The sequence below is a fragment of the Mycetomoellerius zeteki genome, unplaced genomic scaffold (genome assembly GCF_001594055.1).
Source record: "Mycetomoellerius zeteki isolate Tzet28-1 unplaced genomic scaffold, Tzet1.0 scaffold172, whole genome shotgun sequence".
Lineage (NCBI taxonomy): Eukaryota > Metazoa > Arthropoda > Insecta > Hymenoptera > Formicidae > Mycetomoellerius > Mycetomoellerius zeteki.
The window spans coordinates 86,679-96,447 of NW_017256675.1; the positions used below are offsets into that span (position 1 = coordinate 86,679).

General features: G+C 36.2%; 2 protein-coding genes across 2 annotated transcripts in view; both read left to right on the top strand.

The window, feature by feature from the left end:
* Nucleotides 1–1,059: 1,059 nt before the first annotated feature.
* Nucleotides 1,060–3,389, top strand: Ttc1 (Tetratricopeptide repeat domain 1). Its single transcript, XM_018445971.1, has 4 exons — nucleotides 1,060–1,613; nucleotides 2,219–2,395; nucleotides 2,476–2,661; nucleotides 3,083–3,389. The coding sequence occupies exons 1-4, from the start codon at nucleotides 1,353–1,355 to the stop codon at nucleotides 3,263–3,265; spliced, it is 807 nt and encodes a 268-aa protein (XP_018301473.1). The 5' UTR covers nucleotides 1,060–1,352; the 3' UTR covers nucleotides 3,266–3,389.
* A 1,757-nt stretch (nucleotides 3,390–5,146) lies between these two features.
* LOC108721438 (probable sodium/potassium/calcium exchanger CG1090) overlaps nucleotides 5,147–9,769 on the top strand; it is a 15,987-nt gene continuing 11,364 nt past the window's right edge. Inside the window, exon 1 of the mRNA XM_018445986.1 lies at nucleotides 5,147–5,776. Coding sequence (XP_018301488.1) covers nucleotides 5,759–5,776 — 18 coding nt within the window. The 5' untranslated portion in view covers nucleotides 5,147–5,758. The remainder of the gene's footprint in view (nucleotides 5,777–9,769) is intronic.

Below are 9,769 nucleotides of genomic sequence, written 5' to 3' on the forward strand. Positions count from 1 at the left end.
AAAGGAATTTGTTTTTTGAAGGCTGCATTATGTCATCCTTTTTACATTTAAAATGAAATACACATTAATCATTAATAATTAATAGACGTTATAGAAAAAAAAAAGAAAAAACGGAATTAATGAATAAAAAGCAGCTAGGTTAAATAAAAAACAAATGTTCAATTATACGTCCATTATAATTATGGACTTTATATTAGCAATTATATACGTTCATCATGATTATAATGGACTTTTTCAAATTTGTTTAATATTTAAAATTTTATAGAAAAAAGAAATAATACTGACGTTTAAAGACAAAAAAGATGTTAATTTATAAAAACCAAGTTTGCAAGTTAAAATAATGTTTTACAAAATATAATTAAAATTAGTAATTGATTCATTTGAAATTAACTAAATTAAGTTAAAAGTTATTAACTTGTTAACTTATTTTTTATTTAAATAATTACCTATTAATTATTTAATAGTAATTATTGTACTAATAATGAACTAATTATATTATTCAAGCTTGATCTTATTTCCTGTTCTTTGTGGCTGTTTATACACTTATTGTATTGTATACTTAAAATGAAATGGATATATTCATAATTTGATAACAGCGAGATATACAGAGGCCTTTCTACAATACACGTATACTGCTTTCCATTTGATGATATATATCGATACAAATCAACACAAACATCGTTCTAGACGTCCTTCTTGACGTTCAGAGAGTGACAAAGATAGAACGACACTTGTGTCGACTTGTGTCGACTGTGGCCCGTTTCTACCAACATAGATTAACTTTAATCTCGGTTCAACTAACTCTTCATCTTTTTCTTCTTCTAGAAAAAGATGAAGAGTTAGTTGAACCGAGATTAAAGTTAATCTACGTTGGTAGAAACGGGCCTGTGTCTCTAAAAGGAAAGCAGAGTAATTGATCAATCACAGTCGATTATTCTTTTCACAATCGACTGGGATTGGTCAATTTCTTACTCTTACTTCTTAAATCAAGCTTACTACGTGTATTGTAGACGGGCCTTAAAAGTTAAAATGTAATTGAGTGCAGTAGGCCTGTCATTTCAAGTGTAGAAAGTGCAGTTCAGTACAGCTGCGAAAAACTGAAAGTAGCTAAGCGAAGTTGGTTGAAAATCGAACGTCAAGCGCGATCTATCATTCGTCGCGAGAGACATTTCGGGAAAACGTCAAGGCCCCACGCGTGTGTATGCGTTTTCTTTTTTAATCAAGACCAATTGCAGGTTATTTCGTCGCACAGCTGATTTGCGCATACATATTTATTGATATCCCACACGCATTGACACATCTATTCTCATTTCCGTCAAAGATTCATTTTATTTAACGGTGGACATCGAACGATGGCAAGTTCGGAAGATAAATCGCAGAGGTTACAGTCCAACGAAGAGGTCATAGAAGAACTCACCAGAGATCTAGAAAGTTCCTGCATCCGAATGGACGATTCTTCCAATGCGAACGCGCGAGCGAAGGGCGATCCATGGGACGTCGTAGATAAGGAATGCAATGAAGATAGTAATGATAATGCACAAAATATAGAGGAGGATGTAGACGAGGAGCTCCTTAAGGATAGAGATCTGTTACTCACAGAAAGTGAGCAAGAAGTATGTCCACGATATTTTTAAAGACATCTCTCTTGCAATCCTTTTTTGCTTTTTAGCAAGAGACGGTGTAACGCAGTGATCATCTTCGTCAGATGCTTTTCATTTAGTGACACAAGTCGACGTAAACATCATTCCATCTTTGTTGGCATTCTAATGAGTAACAAAGATAGATATTTGTATGTCGATTTATGTCACCAAATGAAAAGCGCCTTTGTTTAACCCATCTTTGTTTAACTCTCCAATGGCATACATGAGTCATTCGTATTCATGCCACTTCAGTTTTTATTTTTCATATACTTGTGTAATATTTACAACTTTTCTAAACTTTTTTCCAATATCTACATAGCAGAATAATTTAGTAGAGATCTTAAAAAATATGTTTGAATTTTCACAGAATTTTTCAAGCACTTTAAGAGTCTCAGAGTCGGGTCTAACACAAATGACTCATGTGTACTCCAAGGTGCTGAAAATAAGTATGGTGTTGTAGAGTTAACATTGGCAAGTTATAAGGATGTAATGATTCACTGTATTACACTGTGCTATCTGTGTTTCTGAAAAGAACCCTTTACTATTTTCTGTATGTTGCAATTCATCTACTTTTGCAGGCATTGAAAAGTGAAGCAGAGAATCTAAAGCAGGCAGGCAACGAGCTTTTTAAAAATGGCGAATATGTACAGGCGATATCGCAGTACACACAAGGATTGCAAACTTGTCCTTTAGCATATAGCAAAGAAAGATCTATATTGTATGCAAATAGAGCAGCAGCAAAAGCAAAATGTCAGGTGATTGTCAAAGATGCATTCATTGATTAATACTATGTGTTTGTACTTTGTAGCTGTTATTAAGAAGTTATTGTTTTCAGACAGAGAAGGATTCGGTGATATCTGATTGTACCAAAGCCATTGAATTAAATTCAAGTTACGTAAAGGCGTATATAAGAAGAGCACAATTGTACGAAGAGACGGAAAAATTTGACGAGGCATTGGAAGACTACAAGAAAGTATTAACATTTGATTCTAGTCACACAGAAGCTAACCATGCTGTCAGGGTAATATACAATTATTATTTATTCAAAGTATGAATTTTTTCTATAATGCAGCTTGTAATAAAGATCAACTTTTTGAGAAAATGCGTTTAAAATTTTGGTATATTCAAGTAACAATTACAAAATAAAGAGTAACTGTTGTATTTTATATATGCATACATACAACAGTTTTTTATTTATCTTTATTTTATAATAAATTAATTTTATTTCTTCATCTCTTAAAAAATAAGAAATAAATTTCTTTAAAGCTCAATTTTTACTTAAATTAAAAAAATAGCAATTTTTACGGTAAAAATATTGTAGTGGATTACTTGTAAATATTAGAATTTCTCGACAAAATCTAAAAGTTCAAAAGTTAAGAATACATTTAAAATACAAAATTATTTTTTGTAATTTATTAATATTATAATTGCTTGTTTTTCAGAGACTACCTCCATTAATTAACGAAAGAAACGAAAAACTGAAGGCAGAAATGTTGGGTAAACTGAAGGATCTAGGAAACATGATTTTGAAACCTTTCGGCCTTTCTACGAATAACTTTGAATTGGAGAAGAATCCGGACAGTGATGGTTATTCCGTAAAGTTTCATCAGAACCCATATAACTAGCTTGTTACACGTGTTTCTTATTATAAACAAATTATGGATAAAATTTGTCCTTTACCTGTAAGAAATTAAGATATATTTGTATATTCTGCACGAATCCTATTATGGATTTTATCCCTCACTCTAATTAAATATAGATATTAATGAAGTATTGACAGGATAAAGTAAAAATGATTTAAATCATGAAAATTTCATCAGATTTTACACAAAAAGCTACTTTGACAATTTTAAGATATATTTATATATTTTACATAGATCCTACTACGAATTTCATAGCTCTATAATTAATGGCTGCGTTCAGCAGAGAAAACTAATCAGTTAGCGCTTAGTGATTCTTTAATATGATTGGTTCTTGCCTTTAGTTCTTCACTGGATCAAAGTGTAGGAACTAGCCATTCTAAATATAGGTATTGTTGGGATATCGACAGGATAAAATGATCCAATCGTGAAAATCTGATCAGATTTTATACATAAAACCGTTTTGACAATTCGCCGCGCGAGGCGAGTTTGACTCGAAATATTTCGTTTGTTCGAGTTAACCGAAGCTCCAACAAGCAACATATATCGCAAGTCGGATATCGCAATGTCGGATATCTAGCTATATTTGGCGCCAATGCTAGACCGGATATAGTCTATGGTTCAATAATACCGAGCTATATCGCCATCCCTGATAATTTTAGCCGCAGCTCTTTCACGAAGAGGTTGAATGACTGCAATCTCGGGAGCAACGAACGTCCTCGGTCATAGATTATAAATTATCAGTCGATATTAATTCAAAATTCACAAGTGAGAATCACAATTTAATATTGAAAATAACACTCAATCGCTGTCTTTTCTTTCGGATGATAGTCGCCGAAGAATGCCAGATATCAAATATATATTAATCTAATAGCGAATTCGATTGAACGCACTCAGTGCGTATTAGTGCATATTAAAGCCGTTGTACACAAATTAACATAAAAAAAATGTGTGTGTTTAATCTAAATATAAGAACAGATTAAATCATGAAATCCTCAATATATTTTATTATGTTAAATAAAATTTATTTTACAATTCGAAATATTTACATTTTACTTTTACAAATTAAATTAGTAATATAACTATATTATGCACTAGTGCGTTTAATTCGTTATTAATTAAGAGGAAAATTTAATATGTCAAAATTATACCAATTTTTTATTCTATCGACATCTAAAAGATAGCATCAGTTCCATCTCTGTTCTCCCACCTCTCCCCTAAGTGAGCAAGTGCAATGAACGATCAGGAGGGTGCGGAGGGATGAGCCGGTGACGTATCACGCGCAAGCGTCCGACGTCACCGCCGACGGTGCATTGTCGGGATGGACAAGGGGTTGAGCGACGGGGGAACGAAAGCGTGCGCGTGGGCGCGGGTCAGAATCGGGGGCGCGATTCCCCGAATCTTCTTTCAGGCGCCAATGAATCGCGAAATCAGATAATATTATAATATCTCAATATGGATTAGCGATTAGAATTAAATTAATTAGCAAAATTCATTCAATATTGTAATAACGATTGTTGAGCCGTACGCGACGGTCACTTGATGTGCTTGAAAGATATCGATAAAAGACAATAGGATCGATGAAATGGTGACATTTAATCGCGCGAGAGCGATGAGCAGCCACCCCGGGCGAGCGTTAATACAGTAAAGGGACTAAAGGGTTGCGGGGTAAGAGGAAGGGCGAGGACGAGGATGCGGCGCCACAGCGTGTCGCTCGCGCGTCAAAGGAACGAGGAGGGGGTGCAAGGTAGGAAGAAGAGGGAGAGGGAGAGAGAGGGAGAGAGAGAGAAAGAGAGAGAGAGAGAGAGAGCGAGCGAGCTGCGGGCTCGGTGCATGTCAGGGAGGCAGGGAGCGGGAGAGGCGAGAGGGAGAGGGAGAGGGAGAGAGATACGTACGTGATACACACACGCACGATCACACGATGGCCGTGCGCCGAGACGGCGAGGCCAGGCCGCGACGGCGACAGTGAGGGGGACGGCCGAGTCGCAGCCGCGGGGCGTAAATACGTGTGCGCGGCACCGGGATGCCCGGTTGATCCCGGTGGGACACGCGCGATCGTACGCGGACACGAGGAATCGACGACGAACGTCGCTGTAACGACGACGACGACGACCGACGACGAAAACGAAGACGGCGCCGGCGGGCGGGGTTTCACGTTCGAATCGATAATTCGAGCGCGATCGTGGGCAGCGTGGCGGACAAGAGACTCCCTCAAATAAGGAGGACTTCGGACGAGTCTCGCGGACGAGCGAGACGCGGGCCCACCCTCACCCGCTCATCTTCTTCCTCCACCTTTGCCTCCTCTTTCCGTGGGATACGAGTTACGTGACGAAGTGATAAGGGAGCTCACGGCGGCAGCGGACGCATCGTCGCTACCCTAGTTTTAATATCAGTGCCGTGCTACCTATATCCGGCGGTACACCCTCGGGTCTTCCGGCTGGAGTACGGTGCTTGGGACACATACAGCAGACGGCGACGATGCACGGCGATAAAGGGGTAAGCCGGATAACGAGGCGCGCGGAATCTTTCTGTCGGAGCACGGGAAATCGGGTCACCAGTTCGTTATCGGTTCCATTATCGGAGCAAGTGATAGCGATATCCTATCGCCTGGCCCCCTCGTCTCATCGATGTGCCGAGGAAGGACAGATTGCTCCGGAAAAATCGAAAACGCGCGGAAGATCTCTCGGTCTTTTGGCGAACGACGGTTTCCGGCGCGTATACGCGCGAACGACAGTTTTCCTGCGAGAGTTTCTCCTGCTCAGCTGGAAATTGTAAAATTCACAAAAATATTAAGCACTACTTAAGAACTACGACTTGTAAATATTTTCTTAGCTCTTAGATTCGCTCGATTTCGCGATCGTCCTCTCACACTTTCCGCGTCTAAAACGGGGCGGTTGCATTTTGCAGGCGCAAGTACTTGTAAATATTTATATTACAAGTGTATTAAAGAAAGAAGAATGTGAGAAATGTAACTGGATCGAACAGGTCTATTCCTCGTAGATTTTCTCTCAAGTTGTTTGATGTAAAATGCAAAATAGAGCGGACGATGTATAAACGATCTTGATTTTTTTCGTAAACTAGAGAATTGTATTAGCAATTTTTTAACAATGAGATTAAACTCGCGCGAACAGTAAGACTATAATGAAATGTTATATTTTGACTCGCTTATAAAAGAAGAAAAATTTTGATTATAGGGCGATTCTTCGAGTATTTATGAAAAATATATTTCAAGGAATTGCTAATTCAATAATACTCTTTTTAATATACAAAAAAAATGAAAGGACAGCCTCGTGTCACAATACGTTTAGAGTTTCTCATCGCTATTTGACAATCATGAAAATTTCTGTAAGTTGAACGTAATGGCTGTATAGCGTGAGAACCTCATGCAAATAGGATGTACATCTAGCAAAGACTGATAGCGCAATTTCCACGCGAAAAAGCGGTCGCAAAGCGAGGACTTCCGGTATTTGGTCAACATCATATTCCTCGACGCGGCGATCAAGGTACTTATGGAACAAGTCAGAATGGATCGGAACTATTCTGTTTTCCCTAAAAAAAGAACACAATAAAAATTTAGAGAATAATTGAATAATTCTGGTCGGAATCTATTCCGAATAATTCCAAATGTCGATCGTGTATCTTGAAATAAGGTTAAAATTAGCAAATTCACTAGAATATTTATAATTTCATTAGTCAACATCTAGTGAATTTGCTCATTTTTGTAATTTTTATCTCATTCAAACATAATCGATCCCCTGGTCTGCGTTCGGAAACATTACTCGAATACCTTTGAGTATCATTTTATTCTTGTTTTTCATCGAATGTTAAAACTCGAGTAATATTTTCAAACGCAGTTCTGGAAACGAGATGAAAATTGCAAAAATGAGTAAAATTCATTTGACCAATACAATTGTAAATATTCTAGTAAATTCGCTCTTTTGTAATTTTCACCTAGTTTGAAAATACATAATCAACTCCCTATATATCGAGTCTAATTAGGATTTTGTAAAAGGATACGTGTTCCGTGAATACGTCACTAATTAACGCGTTTCCGTTCTTGACAGTCTCCATAAGTATATCGATTCCACAGATCGTACACGTGCGGTATCTTTATTGCAATATATAGGTAGCGTCGCACTCTTTCATCTCGATCAGATATTTTTATATATAAAAGAGAGATTTATATATATATATATATATATATGAGATTTTTATACGCAAAAAGAGAAAGAGAGAGGTAGAGGGGAATTATTGAATTTTTATTATTTCTCTTTATATATTTCTCTGTGTAGGGGTTACTATATTTCATTAAAACGTATCAATTGTCACACATTTTTATCTCAACGTAATTTTTTTTATTGCAAACGGAATTTACTTTTGATATATAAAAGAATCGCTCGAATAAGAATTGAACGTACCTGTCTATCATAATTAATATCAATGGTATAATAGTATTCATTTTGTCGGATTTTCTATTGATGTATAATGTTATTGACAGAGTCGTTGGAATACGAGATACACTTTATTGCGGTTACGATTATTTACAGTGTAATAATTTTAGCGTCGACATAAATTTCACGAAATTGATAATCGACGCAAATGTTAATCGCGTAACCAGTGGCGGTCGTTGGGGAAAAGGGATTAATTTAACAGCTTATTCTTTCACATTGAAGAGAAAAGCTGATATAATGCCACTTTCCAGATTAATCTAATTTCAAAAGTTATATTTACAGAGAGCGCGTTCTCTCGAGTATGTGGGTTGCATTGCGAAAATTGTTATTCCATCACCCTATATATACGGGGTGTATCGAAAAGCCGAGTGCGAAAGATCGAGGACTTTTCAGCGACGAGAACGGCGAATAAGCGACCCGAAAAGCCCGTTGACAAGTTTTATCGTGACAGAATTTTATTTCGAGGGTCGTAAGATAAAATAAAAATCATGTTGAAAATCACGAGACCAATGGCGAATCACCTTCGCTCCCTGACCTCTTCATCCATAGGGAGAGTTTGCTCTTTCACAAGAGCGAGTAGGATACCTCGTATATGTGGGTGCGTATTAATTTTGCCGACGGCAATAAGACAATCCGATACCGTAACAGCTCTCGAGTGCGCTTGTCACTTTTACATTGTGTGAATATTATATGTTGCATGTACGCATTTACGGGATTACACGTGCCCCGCTATCGCGTCCGACTTTCATCCCGATTCGCATCTATACCGGATGTCCGCATATATATGTGTCTTTGATCATTAATGAATCATGCTCGTTGCGATTGCATAATGCGACGAATTATTTCCGTGCGCGACACGCCGATGGAAATCCTCTCGAGGGCTCTTGGAGCTATGGGACTCCAGGGCGGCTTTAATTAAACCCGCGGCAAATGTTAATGTAATGATTTTACCGCGAATATTTCTCATTTACTTGTATATCTGGTGTAATTTATTGCGTAGCATATTTATCAATTACATAGCGAATATCGAAAATCTCGAATTCGATAAAATCATGAAAAACAGAGGCTATACCGTGGCTATCGAAAGTTTTCGACTATTGAGTAATTTTATTGTTTTGCTCAAATAAAGAATCTTTATAAATAGAGATCTACAAGTACTTAAGGATGTAGTACACGTATTTAAAAAAAAAAAAATGAAAAAAATTATATGGAAAGATTATAAATTTTTTAATATTTAAACACAATATATAAGATAATAAGGCTTCAAAGATATAAATCATAAAATTAATAAAAATATGAGCCAACATAAGCTGGCACAAGATAATGGTGTGTGAAGTTATATACATTAGTGACAATAATGAATAGCTGCATTCAGCGGAGAAAGTAGTTTTGCAATTGTAAAAATTTATTGCAATACGATTGGTTCTTGCTTTTGGTTCCTTATAGAGATATCTAATCATATAAACCAATCATATTGAAGAATTTTACAACAGTTGCAAAGCTGCTTTCTCTGCTAAACGCAGCCATTAATAATTTTTCGGCCACAATTTGGGCCCTCTTTAGTGTAAAGCAAAAAGATTTACAGATAATTATTCAGCATTATGACGCAATAAATATAATCGAAGTGCTTAATAGAACAACGGAAATACATCGCATGTTTGAATAATTATCTATAAATCTTTTTAATAAAACGTTATTCATTATTGTCATTATATATAATTATACACATATAACGTATAATTATAACATATAATATATAATTATAGCATTATTATTTTGTGTCGGTTTACATTGACTCATATTTTTATTAATTTTATGATTTTTTCTTATATATACAGGGTTCCCACAGAAAATGAATTTGGAAATTCCCTGACTTTTCCAGGTTTTCCAGATGAGAATGAAGAATTTTTCCTGACCAAAATATAAAATATGACATCGATTACCGGACCTAATGTAAACTAGATTTATTGAGATTTTTAAAAAAGAGGGAAATATTATGTAGACAGAAATAATTTAATTACGACAAGGTCAAATAATA

What these genes read in the sequence shown, in the direction of transcription:
- Ttc1 (XM_018445971.1), top strand. Translation starts at nt 1,353, where the DNA reads ATGGCAAGTTCGGAAGATAAATCGCAGAGGTTACAGTCCAACGAAGAG. An exon ending in TCACAGAAAGTGAGCAAGAA is followed by an intron (nt 1,614 to 2,218) that starts GTATGTCCACGA and finishes CTACTTTTGCAG; the next exon opens with GCATTGAAAAGTGAAGCAGA. An exon ending in CAGCAAAAGCAAAATGTCAG is followed by an intron (nt 2,396 to 2,475) that starts GTGATTGTCAAA and finishes TATTGTTTTCAG; the next exon opens with ACAGAGAAGGATTCGGTGAT.